The sequence below is a fragment of the Augochlora pura genome, chromosome 10 (assembly GCF_028453695.1).
Source record: "Augochlora pura isolate Apur16 chromosome 10, APUR_v2.2.1, whole genome shotgun sequence".
NCBI classification, from domain to species: Eukaryota; Metazoa; Arthropoda; class Insecta; order Hymenoptera; family Halictidae; genus Augochlora; species Augochlora pura.
The window spans coordinates 32734583-32759111 of NC_135781.1; the positions used below are offsets into that span (position 1 = coordinate 32734583).

General features: G+C 45.2%; 2 protein-coding genes across 2 annotated transcripts in view; one reads left to right on the forward strand and one right to left on the reverse strand.

Annotated features, from left to right (window-relative positions):
- Rock2 (Rho-associated, coiled-coil containing protein kinase 2) overlaps window positions 1–7134 on the forward strand; it is a 22183-nt gene extending 15049 nt beyond the window's left edge. The window contains exons 14-16 of the transcript XR_013495019.1: window positions 6670–6798; window positions 6871–6937; window positions 7013–7134. The gene's annotated coding sequence lies outside the window, so the exon portion shown is untranslated. The remainder of the gene's footprint in view (window positions 1–6669; window positions 6799–6870; window positions 6938–7012) is intronic.
- Window positions 1251–24053, reverse strand: Schip1 (Schwannomin interacting protein 1; the record flags this gene model as incomplete). The annotated part of the gene is made up of 9 exons (XM_078191529.1): window positions 1251–5307; window positions 5944–6155; window positions 7004–7362; window positions 8427–8538; window positions 18371–18468; window positions 20014–20551; window positions 21449–21805; window positions 22685–23022; window positions 23714–24053. Coding segments are annotated over 9 exons (2508 nt in total), but the record flags the coding sequence as incomplete, so codon positions are not given.
- Between the last annotated feature and the right edge of the window lie 476 nt (window positions 24054–24529).

Sequence of the window (24529 nt, forward strand, 5' to 3'; positions counted from 1 at the left end):
GCATATCCGGCCGCGGGTCGTCGACCTTTAAACGACATCCCCGAGATAGACGACTTAATTAGTACGGCCTACCCTCCCGCGGACCTTCGAACAAACTCTCAACCCTTCTACGGTCCTCTCTCCCACAGATTTTTCTTCACGCGACTACCCTTGTTAACCCTTTGCAGTCGGAACCATTTTAGCTGGAAATTCAAAATATTTCTTCAGACTTACAGTATTTGAGTTTTATAGAACCTAAAATTTTGTATACATTATGGAGTTGCATTTTGTGGCCCCTGCAACAGTTAACAGCTCTTAACAATTTTCTAAATATAAAGAAATATGATAAAAATGATTTTGAAACGTGACATGATCGTTTTTAACGGCGCCTTAGAATCGCCACTCAAATTCGCAAATTGACACTTGCTTTTGCTCGATCCTCGAGTGAATTCTGTTACGTCGACGCTGATTTGAGTTTCGCAATCGTTTCAGGGAGGTCGCTCGTTCAACGCCGTGAAAACGGAGCGTGATCTAGGATTTCAAAGGGAAACCGCACGTTTTATCGTGTATCCTTCACTGACCAAATTTATTGCCGAGCTAAGAAAATTTATTGCTAAGCTAAGTAAATTTATAGTAACTTTATAATTTATTTCAACTGTCTTAACATTTTGGCACGTGTAGATTACAGTTTAGGACATCGGTGAAAATTTTCGAAAATGCACGCCATCGCGAAATTTTAAACAGATCGATGATTCCATCGACTGGTTTCCATTCGTCCGAAAGATATACGTTTTCAACCGGTTGCACGAGCTGCTCCCTCAGACTATTAATTTGTTGATTAACCCCTCGCCGTACCATTCCCTTTGCAATCGTAATGATGGTGAAAAAATTTCTTTGAATCAACGATAAGAGAACAGAATTCGATTACAATGTAAAAGAATTAAAATCTTTGTGATTCGTGAAGATACGGTGAGGGATTAAGAGCGAATACCGGTGGTGAAAGCTACGGTGTCGTTCGGGGTGAGTAATATCGGGCTCGGCGTGGAGATTAAACGTTTCTGTCGTTTATTTGTCAATTTTCTGTCGCTTATAACTTCGTAACCATCTCGGCGAGGAGATTCACGTAAAACGGTAGCACAAACATGAAATTCGGGGACCTCGAAGATTTCGCTCGCACTTACACACGCAGCTATTATACGTATAATAATAGTAATAATAATAATAATAATTAATAATAATAGTAGTAATAATAATAATTAATAATGATAATAATAATAATAATCTTTTGCTACAACTTGTCCGGGTCGAACTCGCTGCACCCGGTAGGTCCTCACGCACGGAACACAATGAAAAAATCGGTACGTGTGAAATAGTTTTTCAATGGAAAATTCGAGCGATCCATTTCGAGTACACGAATATATTCATATATAATTATATATATACTTTTGATTACATTCGCTAAGTCTATACTGTTTTTTTTTTAAACGGGCGGTCGACAAAAGGAATTTCAATTCGAATCGTTATAATCAGTCCGTTTCTCCTATTCGAGTACATTTTTTTGTTATCGAACGGCGAGTTCGCGGGATGGTCTTTCTTTCCCTCCCCTCCCTGATCGCCGTCTCCTCCTCGCTTCCGATTTGCTGGATATGTGGTTGAGAGTTCTTCGTTCTCTGTCGTCGTCGCGATTACGCGGAAGAGACCGGAGCGAGCGACTCGTTAGACATTTGAACGTAATTTAATTGGGTTGGCAACTAAGTAAATAAAGTTTGTACAATTAGACAAATCAAATTTTGACACTGTCTTTCTTTCGAGATATCATTTTAATATACTGAATATATATAAAATAAAAATCGTGCTTGCGATGCTTGCTTTTTTGGAAATAATACAATAAAATATGTCTAAAATGCGCTTCTTGTCTTTTCATCTTCAAACAGTGATAAAAACGAAACTAAATAACTAATCGATACAATTTTCTTACTAAATCGAAGATGAAAGTCCCGACAGTAAGAAAAACAATGTAACTTAATTACTTTGAACACGTTGATAAAACAAAAGAATGGTGTTAAGACTATTAACAAAATCCGCGATCGCTTAATTGCCAAATCCAATAGAAAAAATCTTAGAGACTATCGGCGGCGGGATCGGCCGCTTAAATAAGTACGCGATCGATGGCCGATCGTTTAACACTAGAAACCATACGAATAGAAAGAGAAAGATAGAGAGAGAGAGAGAGTATCTGAGAGACATCGACAATTCTCATTGCGTACACGTTTATAGAAAAAGAAAGGAATGCGCTCTTTGGTGGTACTAAAAAGTGAGTAGGTATACAACGAACAAGCTCTCGCCGGTGAACATCGAGCAGGCGTCTCGCCCGGCACGCTCGATCCACCTTGCCTTTTTTACACGCGCGATTTTGTCGCCTCCCAGGTGGATCGTCGAGCGTTTTTGTACAAAACGAGAAGTGAAATCTCTGAAACGGCTCGCGGACACCTGTCCCGACACGCGTCGAGCGCTCTCTTGAAACGATGGGTACAACGTTGTTAAAGGAGTTCATGTGTATGTACAAACGATCGAGCTCGTCTCGGTGTAGCAGCGTGTCTCTACCGAGGCGATCAAGTCCTAGGTTGTAAACGCAAACACGAAATCCCTTTCTATCGTCCGCCGACGATCGCGATCATCCATTCGCGTTTGATGGATTCAAATCGCGCGCTTGTTCAATTGGTTTCTTGGCGAAGTTAATTCGATTTTGAGAAATTCGTCAGCTAATTACAAACTCGCTGGTTCTCTCCGCCGTCGTTCTCGCGGACATACGTTGCTCCATCCATCGTTCAACTCGCGCTAGATGCGGAAAAGCATCGATCGCGACGCTCGGCCCTAAATACATCGAGAATACAGGTAAAAGACGGAACCGACGAAGTTGACGAGTCGCGTTACAATCACCGCCGCGATCTGTCTCGTCGAGGATTCTCGGATCGTTCGACGTCAGCGTCGTCGACATCAGCGTTGTAAACATCAGCGTTGTCGACGTCTTTCCATTAAGCGTCGTCGATCCAACGACGTTAGCGGATCGCCTGCCGCGCGATTGGCGTGGAAGACGTCGAAAGAGAAAACGTCTTCGACCAGGGAGAACAAAGAACCCGTTTCGTCGGCGACGGAGAAAGTCCCCGGCGCTGTCGGCCACGCCCGACCGGGGCCACGGCGTTCGCTTATTTACAACATAGAGAAGAGATCTGCCTACCGTTTAACGCTATCATGTAAAGGCGATACACTCGGGAAACACATGCATGCATGGCCACAAGATATAACCGGAGCGGAGGGAGTTCGGACATGTAGGATGCTCGTACAATTTCTTGGACACGATATTTATACACGTCGCTGGCCCGCGGATCTTTGCGCAGAGTGAAAGTGTAGAAGTGATCGCGGAAGTTGCGATTCAATAACGTTGGTCGATTGAGAGACGGACTGCGAATTTTTATGCGAAAATATCAATCGCGAGAAACGAGAATTAAATAGCACTTTTAATCATTCTTTAATCAATTTTGTGGATTAAAGAGAACACATTGACTTCTTACCTCTTTTAAATAATTCTACCGTTTAAAACTTATTTTACTATAAATGCATAAGATCCGCAGTCACGAGATTCTCAAATTCTGCATTTACCGTTTTATATTCAATCTGTGCTCAGTTTTGTACAAACGAATTCTGTTCGACGTCGAAGGATCGAAACAGGTGTATGTACCTTGACACTTAGACTCCGACGAAGATCCACAATTTATGTACGATCGTACCGACGAGAAACAAGTATATTTACGAGCTTCTTACAGCTTTCGAGAGAAAGAAAGACTAGAATGTAGACACTGCGCGTGCTTAACGAGTGTAAAAGCATTGTTGAATATTGACTGCGAATAGCTAGTAATTTCTGTATAAAATTCGAACGACATTTTGGAATTGTGCAAACTTTATGACAGAATTATAAACATTAACTTTGCGTTCATGGTCCCCGACGCATGGGATCGCTGAGAAAAATGGTAAAAGACCGGACGGTACTGGATCGGGCGTACACCGAAGCTGTTACTTTATGCCGCGTATGGGAACTCGATTACAAAGTTAATATTCACGAGAATAACTCGCCGCTTGCTGTTAATATCCTAACATTTATTTACACTCGTTGTCTACCGTTGGACCAAAACGCGTTAAAAAATCGAAGGTTTAATAAAGCAATAGCAACACTTTCGACGCTAAATTGACCACGGTCAAATGCTCCATTTAGAAATTACAATAACAATTAAGACAATTTCGTGGAGGATTATTACAGAAATTACATATAAATTACTATAAGAAAAACTATACAAATTCGAAGTAAATTGGATCTTTTGAAACTCATCTGCAGAGCGATCAATTTTATTTTTCGGTAGAAATAGCGTTGACAAATCGCGGCGTTGTTGAATTGTCGTAACAAGATTATGGTTTCGAATGAAGTGAATATGATTGAATAGCGATAGTTTCGTCGTCGGTACGATCGGCAGGATGTCGAGGCTCGAGAGTATCCTACAACCACCCCCGTCCAAGCGATCAAGACGATCCGCCCGACTTGGGGTTCTGGTTGGGGCTGTTTGCTCGCTGCTACTTGTCCGGCTATGTATATATGCGCGTACGTATAGTCTACTTTCAATAGATAACGACGAAGCTGTAAAAACTTTTGGAAACTCTGGAAAAGGCCTTCCCCTCTCGGCCAGGATTAGGCTCGCGAGAGGAGAAGGGCTCCGGGACGGCCGCGTTGTCCTTTTCGCTTTACGTATTCTCGTCGCGGGCCGTCGCCGGCAGCTGGGACGAAGGAGAACGACCGGGTTCAACTCCGCGTGAAAAGAAAGTGCCATTGTTTCCTCGTGGAAAGTCTCCGCGTTCTTTTGTTGCCCGGCGCGCCACGAACGCGGTCCCGCGATCGTTTTCCGTCCGCTACGGAGCGAGAACACCGAGCCGCCGGTTTCCCTGGGGCAGATCGCGGCCCTCGGCTCTTCTCTTCTCCCCACCCCATCCCGGACCCGCGGAGTCCTTCGTCTTCACCAAAGGGTCGTCTTCTAAAGTCTACGGTGTCGCCTGCCGTTGGTGATGCGGCTCCCGCCCTTCTTGCTCGCTTAGATTCCGACGAGACCACGCAGTCTCGTGGCCACGCATTATTTCCTCACCAACGAGACTAGGCTGCGGTGCGTCAGCTTCGGCTTCAACGACAGCTTGCTCGGCGTGGCAGCCGTCTGCTGGTGGCCCCTGTTACCCATTTGCTGATCCCTCGCGTTCTGCTTCTTCTTCAGCGCCTCCTGCTTGGTGCCTCTGTGCATGCGAACGCAGCAGATGCTGTTTATTAACGCCGCCGGCCGGAAAATACAACTTCGTCATGGATTTGAAGCGGAATGGGTTAGTAAGGAGTTGGGGGCTTGTTCGCGGTTGCTACCCTCTTGATGATTTTGCTATAGTCGGAGCAGGGAGGATTGGAAGCATAAACGGATGCATGTGAACGAGTACAAAGTTGAGCTATGACAAAGTATATTTTTATATATGTCTATTATATTCCGACGAATTTAAAAATAGTTCCATTTATATTGTATAGTAATGTTCTTAATTATTTAAAAAGTAAGAGGTCCGAGCGATAAAAAATGGCGGCCGGCGAAAGAAATCGGACTTGCCGACGCATCGGCGGCGGGGTCGGTGTCTCTCGAACAACAGAAAAACAACCGAGGCCGCGGCGGCAGCGAAAAACGGCGACTTTATCTTAAGAGTTCTCGTTCCACTTTGCATTCAGGAAAATGGGCCACGCGTCTTTTCACCAACATTCCCTTTTTTTCTGGATCCCTAATTGCGTTGAAAGAGACCTACTTCGTTCTAATAGGGAGGGACGCGGGTGCGGCGGTTGGCCGGGAGAAAGAGGAGAGCGCGCGCGAATCATTTTACGTTCGAAACGGAACTCACAGATATCGGGTGAGATCCTCGATGTCGACGAGCATCGAGTCCTGCTCCATGTGCAGATCGTCCCGTCTCAGCAGTCCCTCGACCAGCGCCTCGTTCAGCGCCGCGATTCGAGCGTGCAGATCGTTCGCTATGACCTGAAGCTGCGCGACGTTCAGCTCCGTCAAAAGTACTCGGGACAACCTGCGCCTGTCCTCGCCCAACTGAACGCCGACCTACGAATAACAATGATCGTTTGTTTCACCCTTAGCTTGGACGTGAATCGACCTGTGTTCGTTGGCCGACTGTTCAATTCTAAACGCGAACCGAAGAACATCGGCCCCGGCGAACGTTTTATCCATTGTTTCGCGAGCCTTTCGGTGGCAGAGCCTCTCTTGCCCGAAGCATTTTCACAGCGCCGCCACTCCGCTGCCAGAAAAATATTTCATCGGCACTGCGATCGTAATTCGTGGAGGGATTATTCGGCGGTAATTTAGAAACGAAAAGTATGTCAGGTTATGTCAGGTTATGTTGCCCGAAGCATTTTCACGGCGCGCCACTCGACTGCCAGAAAAATATTCCATCGGCACTGCTATCGTAATTCTCGGAGGGATTATTCGGCGGTAATTTAGAAACGGAAAGTATGTCGAACGAATGTTTGAAAAGAGAAATGTTAATAAGCTTCTTTCAGCAGGTGAAGGACGAAAATGTATAGAGTTCGAAAGTATGACAATTTAAAATTGAATTTAGGTGAAGCAAGCCGAGGGAAATATGAAATCCGTATATAATTGTTCGAAGATTACGAACAGAATTTGAGAAGCAAAATACAGTGGATATAAAATATGTCGAAGCATCTTCAATCTATACTTTATGAAAAAGGTAATCGCATGTCATTCTATTTTATTTATCCATTCAACTGAAATATTATTTATTTCGAATCCTTTTACACAGGAATAAAATCTAACTCGTCTGATCATGGCAGGCCACTACTCCTGAACTCTGATCAATCAAATATCAGGTAAGTACAGCAAAAATTCTATTAAATTATACAGACAGCGAATAAAATGATAATAATTTCGCTCACCTTTTCCAGGCTGGATCGCACCATCTCCGTGATGGGGCTCTGTTTCAGCCTTTGCCTCTCCACCTCCATCTGCATGTGAGCCATCTCCTTGGCCTGTGCCAGGGCCATTCTCGCCTCGGTCTGTAACCTGGCCTGCCGGGCGAAAAAGTCCGCCTCGTCGATCGGCGCCGAATTCGAGTCCATGTCGAGCCTCAACGGAGGAAGACTGAGTACCTGGGGTCTGATTGGCATCTGTTGTTTCTGCTGCTGCTTCGAGTTCAAGGAGGTCGGCGTCGATCCCGGCGAGGCGTCATTCTCCGAGCACGGGGACTCCGTGTCCGACGCTGTCTCGTTCATGAAGCAGATCTGAAGATTCATTCCTGAACACAGAATCGTCCGTTAGTACGCCTCACCTCGGCGAGGAACACTTTGTTCATTAAAGAATCATTGTCAAAGGTCGAGGGAGGTCGTGAATCTATTTTTATGAATGTGGTCGGAACTCTGATCAGTTGAATCGAATTTATACTTGCGAAATCTTGTGCAATTCCACGCGTCGTTGCAATTAGAATATGCAATATAATTGTATAATGTAATTAGGCTATATTAGGCTATCTATAGAAATACAGATTTTGTTTATCAAGATTTTAAGAAAGTTAGTTTGCTAGTAAGAAAATTATTTATAGCGAAAGCACTGTAAAAACGGATCTGTAAATTAATCTACTTCATTCTGCAAACATTCCACGAAATTCGTAGCAGTGAAAATATAAAAGTTAAAATTAAATTCTTCATAGAATGTTTAGCATATTTAGAGCGTCGGTTTCGTAAGTTAAAGTTAGAGGATTGTAAATCAGAATTCATTGAAAACTAACACAAAGTTAAATGGTTCACGATTGAATGGAGAAATTGTAATTGATGTAACATATGCTCGACACTGGGCAACGTCCCTTACATTTAACCAACAAATTCTCCCCCGCATCTCGTCGCAAGGCTGCACAAATTTCCCGGTTCTTTTTCCAAAACACAGATCACTGTTTCGATTAAAAATCCTTCGTAACTGTTCCACGGCGTCATTTCCGAGGATTAATTATTCAACGCGTCCGCCGCCGACAAGATCGCACGTGTCTCCTTTCGCAAACAGTCATTTGTCTTTCCCAACTTAATCCGTCTCTCGCTGTCAAAATCATCGATAGAAAAATCAATGCAGTAGAAAGATAAAACGCCGAAGCAATTTCCTTTGAAACTGGCGCACTGCGATAAGGGTTTACACTCGCGAGCACCGATTATTCGAATGATGAAAAAGAATGTTAAAATTTGTTAAATTTTTAGGAATCACGGTCGATGGAGTTAAGAAACAATTTGTGAATAGTGAGTTGCAACGAGGAACGATCGAGGCGAGGAAGAAAAACGTGGGAGCCCCGGCGTTAGGGGCTGAAGTGATACCGACCGCTTTGTAGCCGCGACTGGAGGCTCGGCTTTCTTCCGCGTTCAGCGCGCAAGTCTTCGGCATCTGGACCCATCGCCAGCCTCCTTCGGATCTCTTCACGGTCGTTCCGTCGCTGCGAACAGACACAGAAAACTGAAGAGCGCGACTACCCGTTACGCTCCGGGGGTGGAACGTCCCCGTGCGACAATCCCCCGGGGTCCCGTGTCCACTGTTCACCGGCTCCCAATCACATTCGCGCGCGTGCTGGCGAAACCATTAATGAGATTCACCGCGTTTCTCCTCCATCAGCGCTGCGTAATGCGCCGCGAATTACATCCCCGGTGTCATTAATGGATTCCGTTACGATTTAACCGGGTGACAAATTTGCCTCTGCTCTGTTATTTTCATTAGTGATATTCATTAGAGAATATGTTGGATACTGCTGTATTTTAAATATATTTTAAGCTTTCTTTTAAGTATATTTTATGCTTTGTTTTAAGCTATGTTTTTAGTATATTTTAAGCTAGGTTTTAAGTATATTTTAAGCTAGGTTTTAAGCCAAATTTTAAGCTATATCTTAAACACTATTTTAGTCTATATTTTTTAGTCTATATTATAATTGCAGGATATTTTATCTTGCTAACTAGAACTCTTGATTTAACAAAAATCTATCAGTAAGCTTTTCAATTGTTCTCCGAGAATTATTCCAAAAGAACTTGTTACATTATCACTATTCAAAGTCAAGTTACCGTAACGGAGTACTTGCAGATTTAATAAATAATATAGCAAAGTAATTATTGAACCAGAGCACAGTCCTCTGTATTTAATAGTAGCAGAGGTCGTGTAATAGAGTACCACCTTCGTCGAATCGCATAGACTGTAAGATCGTCAAAGGGGAAATATAGTTTCGCTATCGGTCTCGGATCGAGGAGCGCGATTACGGTCGGCGGTTCCCCAGAAATTCTTAGGGGCGTCATACGGTTGCCCGAAGTCGCACCTGAGAAGCTTCATCTGGATCCGCCCGTACTACTCTATCGAATCGCATGACAAGATCTTCCCTTTCAGGCTCCTTCGTTTCGTCGGATTTCTGGAACGGTTCGATCGCCGTGCCTCCTGACTTTGGCTGTTCCTTGGCTGGCTCTTTATCGTCATCCTGATGCCCCAGAAATGAAAGCCAGCTCCGGTAATCGATACGGCCCATTATATGCCATTGACAATAGCGGCTGACGACTGTTCGAATGGCCATAAAGATATTCATTCACCGCTCTGCGACACGGAGTCGTTCCCCGCGAAAATCCGCCGACTAATTTACCTCGCCTTCTTCGCCGAGATCGAGCAAATTAGGACATTCGGAGAGAAGTGTTAACGATCCCTATTCGCGACTCGATGTTACATATTTTAACGTACATTTTAAGCAGAAACGTATAACCGATTTCCTAGTTACATAATTAAAAACGCGTGAGAGCTACCGCTGAAACCGAAACGTAATTGCAATTACTTCTGTTAACAAGAACAAAAATAAGGATCCGGCGAACCCGTTTGTTCGAATTTTAATGTTCGCGCGGGCCGGCGCCGAGCACTCTCTAGTCGATGAATTCACATTGGTTCACCTAGTTGAGCGCAAATGAGTCATTGAACCGCGAAGGTTAAGTTCAGTTTTAAAAGCACTCGAAGCATAGAGTGCCCGTCGTGGAACGGAATTCTTTTGCAAAAAAAATCAATGCCGGCCCCCGCAACGTTTCACGATTTTCGTCGGAACAATCGGGTCAGATCCTAAACTCGAGGACATTTGTAGTCGCGCTGCGAACTTTCGTGGAAACAATTTCGCGCAGCTGCGACTCTTTTCATTCGCGTTATTGACTGTTTAGGCAGCCGTGGTTTTTAAAACGTTCGACGCCGACAATCGGCCACTACAATGCCTGTACAGATGAAACAATTCAATTAATTAAAGCGAAGTTAAGGAGAGTTAATATTTGTTATAGAGGGTGGAATTAGAATTTTGTCGCGTTCGTAACATTTTAGTCAAATTTAGTTTGTTCAAGTAATTTACAATAAAAATGAATTTTCAAAATTTGTCAGAATTTAGTGTCAACGTGTTCAAGAGGACAAATTAACCCTTTGCACTCGAGTAGCAACTCCGAGGCACCGCTCTGAAATTATTCTACTGTTCCAAAATAATTTTTATACAAAGTTTAGATTTAAAAAATTGTTAATTATAATACTATTGGTACGAGTAACAAACATTAATTTCATATGTATAAAATACACTTTGTCGCATAAAATGGGAATACTATAAGCTAGAAGAATGATTTTAAATTATATTAAATTCATAGCTAAAATGGCTTCAAGCGCAAAGGGTTAACTTCGGACTTATAATAATTGTTGATAGTCCTCGAAACACGAACACTATGGAAACGTGTCGCAGGGAACTGCGCAGGCAAATGTTCGACCAGCGTTCGTTCGATCTTGATTTCCAAGGCGGCCGTAATCTTTCGCAACTTTCCTTTCGTTGTTGCTATTAACTCGCGCGTGAATGTCAAAATCAGTGTTTTGCCGGCTAAACAGTCGCGACCCACTTTCCCCTTTTTATGCATCGGGTGATCTCAGCGGTCAGGCGTCCATGGAACAAGTGCAGGAAATCGGTTTTCGGCAGGTTATGTCCAGTTATAGCTTCAAATTAGTTAGGTTAGAATCGTTCGCGGACAAAAATGTTGCTGTGTTCGCCTGGCGTGCTATTTATTTTATCATTCTATTCCGTATGTTTCTGCTGTTAAAAGTTCGCGGAACGTTCTCGTCGGCTCGTTCAGTACAGCAGAGAAGACAAGCAATTAGGGATAAATTGCAGTAGGCTTTGTAGTCGGGCTAAAATTCTGAGCACCTGATCGCGGAGGCTAATTATAACTAACGAGGAAAGAGTGAAGCATGAAAACTACGAGAGAGTGTACGCGAGGTTTATTAGTGTAGAATTCGCCATTTTTTTAATAAGACCGATTTATAATATCGACTCTGTAAATTCTAAAACATCTGCCTTTCGTTTATCTTTGTAATTAACCACACATGGTCTTTCTACGCCGATTCAACTTCGGATACTGTATTATTATTTCTAAAATTGTCTGCTGACGTTTGCTTACTGTATTAATATTTCTAAAATTGTCTGCTGACTTTGGCATACTGTATTAGTATTTCTAAAATTATCTCTCGACTTTCCACACTATTTTCTCGTAATTGAAAATCGGAAGGAATATAAAAGACCTCGTTTCGCAGGAACGAAAAATTATTTCATTTTATAGTCGACGTAAATGAATATCCTATTGCCATTCGCCAGTCGATCGTTAAAATCGGTAATCTTACGAGGTCGAAGTCGTCGTAGGTAAAGGTGTACAGATCCCTCACGTATCTCGAGTCCTTCTTGTAATGCCTCTTCGTCTTGCTGCTGCTGCCCATGTTTGCAAACGTCTGTTTACAACGAATCCTGACCGATGAAAATATCGCCCTATCCCCTCCTCTCTCTCTCTCTAGTCACCGTACATCGAAACGATCGATTTCGAACACGACTACCAACACCGTTTCAGCCGCGTGTGTCCTCTTCCAAGCGAAAACTCACGAGGCACTCGCGCGAGAAGATCCGCGAATTTCACGGGACGCAACACGCCGCGTCATCCTTTCCCCGCGTTGCACCAGGAAGAAGAAAGTTCGCCGGAACGATTCGACATGTCGGCGAGGTTGTTCGCAACGGATTCCCTGTCCGCGGCGGCACGCTCCGTAATAAGTAGACCGGCGATCCACTTTCCTTTTATTTCGTCGTGTAACAACCGCGCCGAGCCGGGTCTCGTTCCCAAGTTACGAGCCACCTGTAAACTCCGTTTCGCTCGACGAAGACAGCGGCCCTTCAACGCGCGCTTCCGCGTCAGTCGACTCGTCCATTCATCTTGTCACGAGCCTCGTTGCAATCCCATTCGACCATTCGTCTTCTAAGACTCTTTGAAACGCGCCACGGTTTCTCGCTGCGAAACACGCCGTGCGATCCTCCGCGCTCAAAATTCTCTGGCCATCGACCAGTCTTCCAACACGGTCCAACCTAATCGCTATACTCCATAATTGAATTTTCAACAAGACATTAATATTTATATTCTCTTTCCAATAGAATTTTAAGAAATTCTCTTAACGCTGCGTCGGTAATATAAAATATTAATCCTCTATCTTCGCAGATTAAAACTTTGATACTCGACGTACCAAGCAGCTTGGAATATCGCTAACAAAGGGAAGAATTCTTCCACAGGCGTTCAATTATCTCGCTCGGCCGATCCTAACCGAATACATTCATTTTCGTATTAACGTCTCGCTGGCGCAAGATCTGTCGCCTTCGTTGTTCCGCTTGCGTCGCGGCGATGAAATTATTATAACAGCCGCGGTTCTTTGTTCGGCCGCTAATTATCCAATCCGCGGGCCTCGTTCATTTATCAGCTTTCCAATTAGCGGGAACCACGCGGAAGTCGTCGGTACGGTTCGCGTCCGCGGCGCGGACGACCCGGAAGCACAATTTAATTTCAATCCGACCGGCGTGTCCCTCTCGGCCGTATCGATCCGCGTTGTTTATTAAACCTGGTCGCCGAACCATACGGAGCACAAAAGTGATGACGGGAGTTCCTCTTTGGCGCTGTAAATATTAATATCTTCTCGGGAGACGGTCGACGCATCGGCAGACGTCGTTGAAAGAGCGTTCGACCAGTTTTCAAATGAAAACCGCAAAATTCCACGGCCGTTCGCTGCGAAATCCGATCGCCGGTCGAAAGTGCGCTACGCCGCCGATTTTCAATTATGTTCGCCCTGGCGCAGGCGCGTTTTTCTGGTTGGTCCTGCGAGATGACCGCTTTATCCTGCGAGATGACCGTTTTATCGAGATGACCGCTTTATCCTGCGAGTTGACCGCTTTATCCGCTTTAAACCGCGGTCAGGCGCGACACGGGGTTTCTGGTCGCTGCACGGTGCACCGTAGACAACCGGGTTGCCCGGGTTTTCGCCATGGGACCCGCGCGAAACGAGAACAACACGAGACTGGCGTAAAGCGAGTCAAGTGAGCGGCGAACCGATCTTCCGGTAAGGTTTGCCAGCGCGAAGGAGGTGGTGGAGAGCCGGTGCTATTAACCGTCTACGGAGGCTGGACTCCGCCGTTAGCCCGGCTTTTCTCAGTCCACGGTGAAAGTGGTGTGTTCGCCTCGATTTGATGCGAACGCCTCCGTGCAATCGGAACGCCGTTCTTTTCGCGTCTGCACGCCGTCCGCGATCGCTAAAATGCTGCGCGAGTCGTCCGTCTGGTTTAGGAGCGAGTCTCTCAACAGTTTACCGATCGTAAATATTTCTACTGTTACGATGTGCTTGAGGCTATCGACATTTTTATATTTTTATGGTGCTAGCATTAAATGATATTTATTTGATTTATTTTATTTGATTTATTTTATTTCATTTATCTGATCTATTTTATTTTATTTATTTCGTATCTATTTTATTTTATTTATTTCACCTAGTTTATTTTATTTATTTGATCTATTTTATTTTATTTATTTTATTCATGGCAAAAGATATAGCAAGATACCATTTATCTGTTTTATTTATCAATTTCTTCGATATATATTTTCCACACAGTACGGGTCTCAATTGACCCAAAATCTGCCATTTATATATTAAAAATTCCAACAGTCTTATGCACCAACTAAACTGCGACTTTTACGCGTTTATAACAAAACAGATTAGCTCAAATACAAAACAGTAAAAGCATTCAAAGAATTTAAAGAATTTAAAGAAACAGTTACCTCATTTCCAACAAATTAAAATGCTTAAAAAACGAAACAAATGCCTGCACAGCTCCCATACCGTGCAATTAGTGCGGGCAATCTCCGTATCTCATAAAGATCCGCGTAATTATAGTTTCGCACACGTCGATGCTACTTCATCCGAAACGTTGCCATCGCGCGATTCTATCAATTTTATAACATATTTATCCGAGCTAGTTCGCGTCTCTTACGTGTCTCCGATTTTCGATCAGCGTTCCCCCGGCACCGTGTTCGACGATTCCGATCAGGTTCACTGTCCTCCGCGTTCCAAGTCCTACGCGAAAACCACTCCGGACTGTATACGCTCGCGAAGATGGTGTATCTTTTGTGAGCCGTACGCAACGCCGTTCTACTTGGCTGCTCATGCAAATCTTTTGACCTACGGCTGCCACGGCTTTTAAGGTGCAGTGATACGTTATCTCGGGATGGTACGCTAACAGACGCCTGTCGAAAAAACGGCAGATAGCACTCTCACAGAATCCCGAGCACGGCGCAACGTCGTTCTTTTCAATTTCGGAGCGGCGGCCTTTAAAAATTCGTCTAACAGAAAATCCATCGCCGACGATATCAACAGACAAATTTCCTCTTCACGATTGGTCTTTAAAAAGTGATCCACCGGTTTTTCTGAATCGCATAATCGAGCTCCAAATACCGCCGAGTTCGCAATAACGTGAGAATATATCATTTTCGCGAGCAAAAATGGTTCGCCGTTTTTTTTTTATAGAACAGTTACAAAAAATCGTAGATCAATTTTTCTTGCGTCATTTTAAAGAGGAGTGTGCGATCTTTAAATTGTTGGTAGATTCGTTTGTAAAGAAAATTTTTCGTCGATTTTATGGACGTTTTTATGGACGTTAATTCAACGAGATCGCGAGAAAGACATCGATCGATCAATCGCACGGCGAACTAAAGCGTCGAAACGGTTTTCAAAGCCGTAGATCGTCGCACGGTGTGTTCGACGATCGCCATAGATCGTCTCCGCGTGCCGACATCCGTTTCCTGTCTCCCCCTCCCCCTCCCGCCGCCATTTCCATACAATGGCCGCCGCGCCGTCGAATATATAGATCGTCCGCGCGCATTTAATGAGACTCTCGCTATCGGGACGCCGAAAGAGGGTCGTAAACCTCGTCGACCTTATTTTCCGCGTCAATAATCCAGAAAATACTCGCGCGAAACACGTCGCGGGGGAATTAACGCCGAGTGGTGCCCGCCGCCGTGTTCCTCTCTCTCTCTAACTCGCGAGCCGCCCGCGGCGCGCGATTCCCGCCGCGAACAGAAGCGGGAATTCGCCCGCAGCGGCGAGGGCTGCCGGGGAATTCAGTGCTGGCCTCTTTTTTCCATCCACTTTATCCGGCGGAGGCCCCATTTGAACGGGCGCACCGCGCGCGTTAGATTCGTTACTCGAAGTTTACGTAACCGTAAGCGGCCGCCGCCGCCGCGCGGGAACTGCGAATTCGATTCGAGTTCGCGGGCCGGTAATTGGGTTAATTAAATTTCGAAGAAAGCGCCGCGAAACGTACTCGCGAGTCGCGATAATGGCCGCCGCCGCTCGCCTCCTCCTCCCGTGCGTTCGCAAACTTCGATGGTCGGATGCCAAGTTCAATAGAACTTCGGTTTCCGGTGCTTTTTCGCAGCCGGCCGATTTTGCTCGTCCGAGCTCGCTGATGGCCGAAGTCGGCCAACTCGCGTTCATTGTAATTCGCGGGGGATTAGTTTAATGTTAGGCTAGAAGCGAGGCGAAAAGATATGGACGCTGTTATAGTAGAATTTGAAAGGTTAATTATCGTGCATTTGATTCTATTAATAGGGTTTTTTAGAACTCGCGTTTATTAAAATTCGCGGAGGATTAGTTTAATGTTTAACGAACTGAAGCAAAAAAGATATTTATATTAGAATTTGTAAGGTTAATTACCGAGCATTCGATTCTATTAATAGCGTTTCTTTTCTTTAAATAGTTATGACAGGTATTTAATGTAATGGCTAACCGGTTCACTTAACATTTTCATTTCGGCTTCTTTTTATCATTTGTGAAAGTCTGCGAAGTCTCTGAAGTCTCATTTAATAGTCTGCGAATTTTTATGTATTTTAACAAGAGGCGCATTTACCATAAAAGCAAATAATATTAAGAAGACTGTTTAATTAATTAAGGAGGCTGAGTTTCTGTTGTGATTTTTTAAAGAGGTTTGGTAAAGATTTTAACCCTTTGCACTCTACTGAAAACGCTAGAAATTGTTAAATTCTTTTTAAAAAGAAATACAATCCATACCAAGTGGGAATACAATAAATTGAAACAAATGTCTCCGACTTAAAACAACCACGAATGTAAAGGGTTGAGACGGTACTTCCATTTCAGTTCGCATTTCGAACCACTCGACCTCGATATTAAAATAATATAATTAATCTAACCTACTTATTTCCGTAATAAATTCATCAAATCCGCGGTCTGATAATTAAAATAAAGAGTACGACGCATCGGCTCGTTACTTGAAACGGAACAAACTAAAGATTCCTTTCTTTTCCGTCTATTTCTCGACGATCGAGCAACGAAAACGCGAGAGAATCGTAGAATTCCTCTCTCTCTCTCTCTCACGACTACAAATCGATGTCGCCTCTTCTTATCTCCTAGCACGCCCACCGCATCCTATGCCGCTTTATTTCGAGACCGATCAGAGTCAGAGTTTATCGGGCATGCAGGCACGTACGATTACGAAGACCCCGTCGTTATATCTCGCCCTTCAACGAAAGCGATTCAATCGGCGTCGGCCGTTCATTCAGCGTTATCGTGCCGTTTAATCCGTGGCAAAAAAAAAGAAGAAGCGTCGGTCAGGTGAGCCGTGAAATTACCGGCTCTCCTACGCGAGGACACGCCAATTACACGATCGCCTTTCTTCCACGATCGAGCAATCGCGTTCTCCCCTTTTTTTTCACGCATTCGTTCGCGCTCGACGGCCATTTTTGCGTATAGCTTTAATCATTCTTCCTGGAGCAAATTGCCGCGTCGATTGCTCGCGCTCGTCCACTCATTCGAGCGAATCAAAAATTATCGCACAGACGACGTTCCAGGAAAAACTCCACTCCGTCCAATTTCTGCGGGCTTTTTTTTTTTTTTACGAGTTCTTGGTAATTTATTTTTTTGTTATATAGATTTTAGTTTAGCATTCTTTATGAATTTCTATTTAATGCTCTTTATGGATTTCTATTTAATGAAACAAAAATTTATGGATTTGTATTTAACGTTCTTTATGAATTTCTATTTAGCATTCTTTATGGATTTCTATTTAGCATTCTTTATGAATTTCTATTTAACATTGCTTATAAATTTTCATGTATCATTCCTTATAGACTTCCACTTAATATACCTTACTCAATATTATCCAAATCTCCTTACAGAATTTTAACCATTTGCACTCGGAGCGGTGACTCCAAGGCACCACTCAAATTTTTCTATCACGTTTCAAAATAATCTTTGTACTAATAAAGTTTGAATTTAAAAATTCTTATAAGTCGAACTGTTAGTATGAATAACAAGAATCAATTACGTATGCATAAGCTGCACATTGTTATATAAAACGGAGATACTATAAGCCCGGTGAAAATTCCTTTAGAACTACAGTTAAAACGGCTTCGAGTGCAAAGGGTTGAAACTGCATTTACCATACCCCGCAAAATTTCCGTTTAACGTCTCGCCGTAGAAAAACTCGCGTAACGAGACCTCGATTGCCGGCCGCGTCGCGCCGTGCCGCGTTCCCGCTAATTTTACCATAATTAATGCGATTCCGCAACGGTGCATGCGACGACGCGCCCACAAAGCGCGTCCTTAAATATCCGCATTAGCATGCAAATATTGCGCCGCGTCCACTGCGAATAAAGAGAGACGCGATTTACGCACGCGTGTCGGGGAGAGAATGAAAGGTCACGCGCGCGGCGTTCCACGCTCGAGGACGAGGGACGAGAATTTCTACGTATCGAACTTTCGTTGCTTTCGAGAAGCAATTTATTGAGAATTCATTCGATTTATCAATTCATTCGTCTGGAGCAGTTTGCTTCGTCGCGGAACGAAATTCCCGATTTCGCCGACGAAAATTCGCGGCACGCGAACAATTAAGCAATTAAGCAACAATGATTTCCACTTACCCGCCGCTCCTCCTCCCGCGCCGCTCTCAGGTGAGATTCGATCGCGTCCAGATCGATCTTCGGCATCGCTGTCTCGATGTTGTACACGTCGAAGCCACCTTCAACAGGAAAAACAATAGTGCCGTCAATTTTTGAACAGGTGAGACGACGGCGACGAGATTGTTACTCCGTGTACGATAAGAAACGCTTTTCTTTGACGGTGATCGATTTACGATTCGAGTGAGGAAATACTTTGAAAGAACTTTCCTTGCTTGCTAGATAAGATTTCAGGCGGTTATCACGGAAATGCAAGAATCTACCAGTGTTGCAGTAATTTATGAGTAGTGATAAGTTTTTAATCGATCGACAATTCCAACAACGATATAATTATGCGTGCTTTGCATCGTTTTTCATTTTATTTATTAATTTTCTTCAACTATCTTTTTACAATATTTCTCCTATAAAATATCAGCTTCTCTGCCAATCCTAATGCAACGCGCAATAATTTAAATTCATTGTCGAAGACTAGAAACAAGAGGAGCAATGCTCTTCCACGTGTAAAATACCTTCCATCGAGCCAACAGCTTTTATGACACAGAAATTCCATTGAGCTACCAGCTCTCGTGACACAGAAATTCGTCTTCCGACTCCGACATCGAGCTACAAAGTGTTCGCATCGTAACGCGACGCTAAACGACGACGAACGGGTTGCAGAACAACGATGCTTCACAATAGTCACTGGAGAATACAAGTCTGGCCGTTGCGCAAACACTTACGCGTGACTTTAGCATCGCGAACTACTGCGTTTCAATGAAATGCGTTAATCCACGAAACGAAAACTACGAGATCATTAAAGGAACGCGCATCGCGGAGGAAGCCGACGGACGACGCGAGCACATCGTCGACGAGCGAAAACGAGCGTCGACGGCGAAGGAAACGCGCGTCGACGGGCGGGCGACGGTGAAAGAAACGTGTCACGAAGATACGCGAAGGTACTTTTTATTGTCCTAACAGATTACGCTAATCGTGCGGGCTTCCTGCGCGCGATAAATGCGGTAAATGTTAACTAGCCAAGATTACGCGCGAGTTCCCAGTCGCGGCGACCATAATCGGGCCGCGCTGCGTGACCCTTTTCGCTCGCACGCGGTTTATTGTTTTCCGTGCTCCTGGCACCGTGAAATTTCACTTCTCTGTTGAGCAACCGACTCGACGCGACGGACGCAATCGCGTTTCAGCGGCCGCAAAACGCCCCGGGGCAAGCTGAAACTTCCGTTTCCGGATGATTTTACCGGCGGAAAAAAAACGAATCCTCCGATCGCGAGAATAAACGGAAAATTTCATTTTAAACTAGTATGTCGTTAGGTGAATATAATTAAAAAATATAGATAATCGATTTATGTTATTTTATATTATATATTTTATATTCAATTTATATTCTATTATTTTCTATATATTTTTAGTCCATGATAATTAGGTTATCTATTCTAGCAGAGAAGCTTCTTTAGGTTGTGCAACAAATCATCATAGACAGATCTCTGATCGTAACAAACCCTAACCTCTAAAACTCTAAATTACCTCTTCGACAAAATCCTATCAAACCTAACCTGCATTAGTCACGCATTATAACCGGTAAACCGCAGGACGGTTTCCTCAAGGAAACATACCTGGTCCAATGTCCACGTCGGCGCGCCTCTTATCGGGACGTCTCTGCGAGTTCGGCACTCTTATCTGTTGCTGTTGCTGCTGTTGTTGCTGTTGCTGCCGCCTCTTCGCCTGGTTCCTAGCCATTTTCTCCTTTTTCCTGGAGTCGGCGCTGGACGCCTCCGGTAGATCGCGATCGTACAGCTTGTTTGTGTCCTCCATGGCGTCCTTCCTCATGGTCATGGCGGACGGCGACCGCGAGCAACCGTGTATGTGGTCCATCGTCTCCATCGCGACCACGTCCGGCACCGGTTGCACGTACTTCTCGAGATCGACCCCGATGTCGCGGCCGATGCTCGACAGAAGATCGATCTCCTCGAGCTTCGTGTAGGTGGGCTGCTCCTCCGGATAGCTGTCCGTGTCCGAGTTGCTCTCCGAGTCGTCCTCGGCAGAGCCGTTCGACGTCACGTTTTGACGGTTGCCTATTTTGGACCGTGCCTGGTGAGGCAACTCCTTTGCCTCGCGTATCAGGTCGATCTGCTCCACCACGATGTCTTCCGTCTGAAATGGACAGGCCTTTTAGCTACTATTCTCACTGTGTTTGTCTTTTTATTTCGTCAGCTAGAGTTGTTTTTTTATATTTTTTTTTATAGTCGATTGGAGAGGCAATTTTTCCTGAATTTATACGTGTGACATTAAACCGAGGGAAGTAGAAGGCTTTGAATGATCAGAAGCATTCGAATTTTTCTCGGGCGTGTATTTCCAAGATTAAACCGCGGGAAGAAGATGACTCTAGCAGCTGTATTCCATTCTTTATGTACAGATTTAAACCTCGAAAAATAGACGATTGTAACAGCTGGATAACTGACTATGATCGACAATGTACAATGCTTTATTTATCAATTTTTGCTGGACGCTTTCTATCTAAAACTATACAGTCCTTATAGTATAATTGAGTTACAATGAATTGGGAGAGAATGAATTCAGTCAATTTCTTTCCTATGATCAAGACATCTAAAAATGTCTATAAAATATTATACATTCTCGATACATTTCTCCAGTAAAACAAACTAATTGCTTCCAGCACGAAGAGTCGACCGAAACAATTTTCCCGAATAGCCCGTCGACGCATCGCGACACCCGACATCCATGTACAGCCACAACAGCTGTTCCCCCCTCCCACTTCCACCGCGATGAAGTAATTTTTGCTGGCGTGACCGCGCGTCCCCCCACTTCGTCGTCGACAGGCATTGACATCAGAGTCACAGCGGGGGCAGAATGATCGCAGTGCCGGGCATCTGGCACTTGGTCGCCAGTTGTTACCAAGCGGCGGCAAGACAGCGCCCGTTAAAAGCCTCAGGAAATTTCTGATTAGCGCGTAGCCGCGTTAACCGCGCGTAATTCCAGCGACGTGCCTAACCGCGACACGCGGAACGGATCAATTTTCGTGGGACGCACCTCGCCGACCTCGCTGGTCTTCCCGGAGTCCGGTATCTCTTCGATTTCGGGGAACTGCAGGGTCTCCTTGACGCTGGTGGTCAGCTCGACGATCTCGACCTCGACCGGGATCTCCCGCTCCTTCTTCTTCTCTAAAACCGCCTCGGACAGCGCCGGGGTGGTTTCGGCGACCGTGTCGGCGAGCGCCTCCTCCGGCTCCAGCACGGTCAGGTGCGTCTCCGCCTCGACGATGCCGCTGACGATCTCCGATTCCGGCGAGAGGATCTTCTCCTCCGTTCTGGAGTCCTCCACGCTCTTCACGTAGTTTATGCACTTCTCCGACGGCGGCACCACCGACTCGTACAGTGATGTCACGGTCTGCGGACAGAGTCGATATTTCACGATGATTATTAGGGCTTTGACTAGGATGCTTGATTGAAAGGTCCGGGGATTCTGTTCTAGCGTGATCACCGCCCTCGTTTGCCTGCCGTAAGGGCGGTTCTTTTCACGGGATCGACGTCTGTCACGGCCGCCGTGTGCACGGCTTTGAAATTCGCCCCTGATTTTCGGCTATTTCTTGTCGGACGACTTCAACGACCAGCTGCTTGGTATCGCGAACAAGATTTGCTTTTAGATGATTACAGAGCTGTCGGGAATTTGTTGGTCGTATTCTACAATTTCGAGGTGTTCGCCTTTCATTAATTCTTGATCAACGCGAGTTGTTCCAGGGAAATGTAACATTCACCACGTCGAAATTCATGGGAAGCTATTGGAGGAAGGAAGTTCGTAATTCTTGTTTGTTAATTAATGATTTTAATGGAGGCTGTGGTTGAAATATTTCGACAGTGAAGACAGACAGTCGATGCGGGTATTTTTAAATAAGCGGCGATTTCTTGAAATAGTCTTTCTTTGAAATAATCAGAAGATGAAGAAGTGCTGATATTTAATTATAGAGTCTTTAGAATAATTTAGAGATCGAGGAGTGTTCATTTACTATAATATAGTATAGACCTTTTTAAATATTTTGGAGATTAAGGACGGCTAATTTTAAACCATAAACCCTTCCAAATAATTTTGAGATTAGGAAAGGCTATTATTAAAATATAGACTCTATCAAATAATTTAGAAATTAAGCAGATATAATTTTAAAATACAAAGGGTACAAACTCTTCCAAACAATTTCAAAATTAAAGAGAGCTGCTTTTAAACCACAGACTCTCCAAATAACTTCCTACATCAAAGAATCGAACCGCGTACCTGTATATTGAACTTGGGCTTCTCGTAGAAGATCTTCCTCTGGTTCTTCTGGCCGCAGAGATGGTTGATGCTGTCCTCGATATTATTGTTGTACTCGTTGTCGTTCTCGACCGGCCGTGCGTTGATCTCGTTGAGCCGCACGTAATCGGGACAGCTCTCGTGCTCGTCCTCGGTCAGATCGGTGTCGGACAGAAGCGAGGGCGCCAGGTGTTGAAAGCCGGGATAGTTGGGGTTGACGATGCCGCGGCAACCGGCGGGCAGATTTCCTTCCTCGGACCAGTCGGACCACTCGGACGGCGTCAGCTCGTGGGACGAGTCCTCGTGCGACGAGTTACGCCCTGCGGAATTTCATGCTCGTTGCGCATTGCCGGAATACTGAATAATCGGGGGTACGCTACCGCGACACTGACTCATCATCGCCGGCAGCTGACCGGCTCCCCCCCCCCCCCCCCCCCGGCTCGTCTCTCGCCGCTTCTCGCGAGAATACGCGATCGGGCCGTTTGATTAAAACACGCGCGTCCCGATTCCCTCGTAGCCGGAGAACTGATCTATATTGGACCTGTTACTCATCCCTGATAACGCGACAACGCCGGTGATCTGCGGAGTGATTGCGTCGATTATCTCGGAATGGAAAAAGAGTAGAATTTCGAGGTACGGCGCGGCTAATTTCTAATTAAATCAACTCGAGATCGTAGGAACCAATTAATTCGGCTAGACGGTGCTTCTAACGTTGTTGCTACTCTGTTCAGAGGCAAATCCGATCGTTGATAAATATGATCGTAGATACACGGTGCTTTAGCATCGAAAAGCTGGCTAAAAACGATTCAATTTATTAATCTATACATTTCTAATTATTTTCAGAATCATTTCAGTATTTGATACACGATCTACAAAGAGAAGACTCCAAGGACAGTACAATAAACGCTGCGGCGCATAGACGAGAAATAAAGATTCGATCGCGGGAGGACGATCGGCCAGCTGTTCGACGCGAACGATCCGGGCTAAACGATTTAAATCCAAAGAATTTACCTTCGTAATCGGCCAGGCTCTCGACGGAGCTGTTCCTGCGGATCCTCGGCACCGACAAGTTGTTGTTGAGGTTGCCGGCGTCGTTGTCGCCGGTATCGATCGCGACGTTGTCGCGGGTGATGGCCAGCGAGGACCACGTGGTGGTGTCCTCGGCGACGCGGAAATCGTCGGCGTCCTCGACGGCGAACTCAGTCGACGTCGGGCTCCGGGCCACGGGGACCGTGTTCGTCGCCGGGTTCTCGTTCCGATTCTCGATCTCCTCCGTGCCCGGCTGGTTCTGCTCGCTTCTACGTAGCTGACTGCGAGCGAGACAGAGAAATGAGTCCAAGTGGATCGATACGTTCCGTTAGCCTGCCGCGGCCCGTACGATCTATGACGATGCAAATATAGTCAGCACACCTACGTAAGACGTCTGCGAGCCGAGAGAGCCGCCTCTCGGCCCACCCACGCGCGCGACGCTCCGCGAGGGAACCCTTTCGTTTCATACAGATCCGCTCGAGTTCCGTTCGGATTCGTTCGAGTTCCGTTCGGGCCGATTCGCGGCCACGCGGGGACCAATTCCGCTGAACCGGCGGCAAAACATCGGATCGGCCAACTCTTTTTTTTTCTCCGATTCTTTCTCCGTCCGCTGTCTCTCTCTCTTCCCGGCTTTTCTCTTTCTCTCTTTCTCCTTCTCTCTTTTTGTCTCTTGACTCGACCGTGCGACGAGCCGCGAATGGGTGCTCGACACCTTTACGCCCGCGCGATACAGCACGGCTTGACGACTACTGCACAAAACGATGCACCGTTCTCAAACGATCCACGGATATTGATATT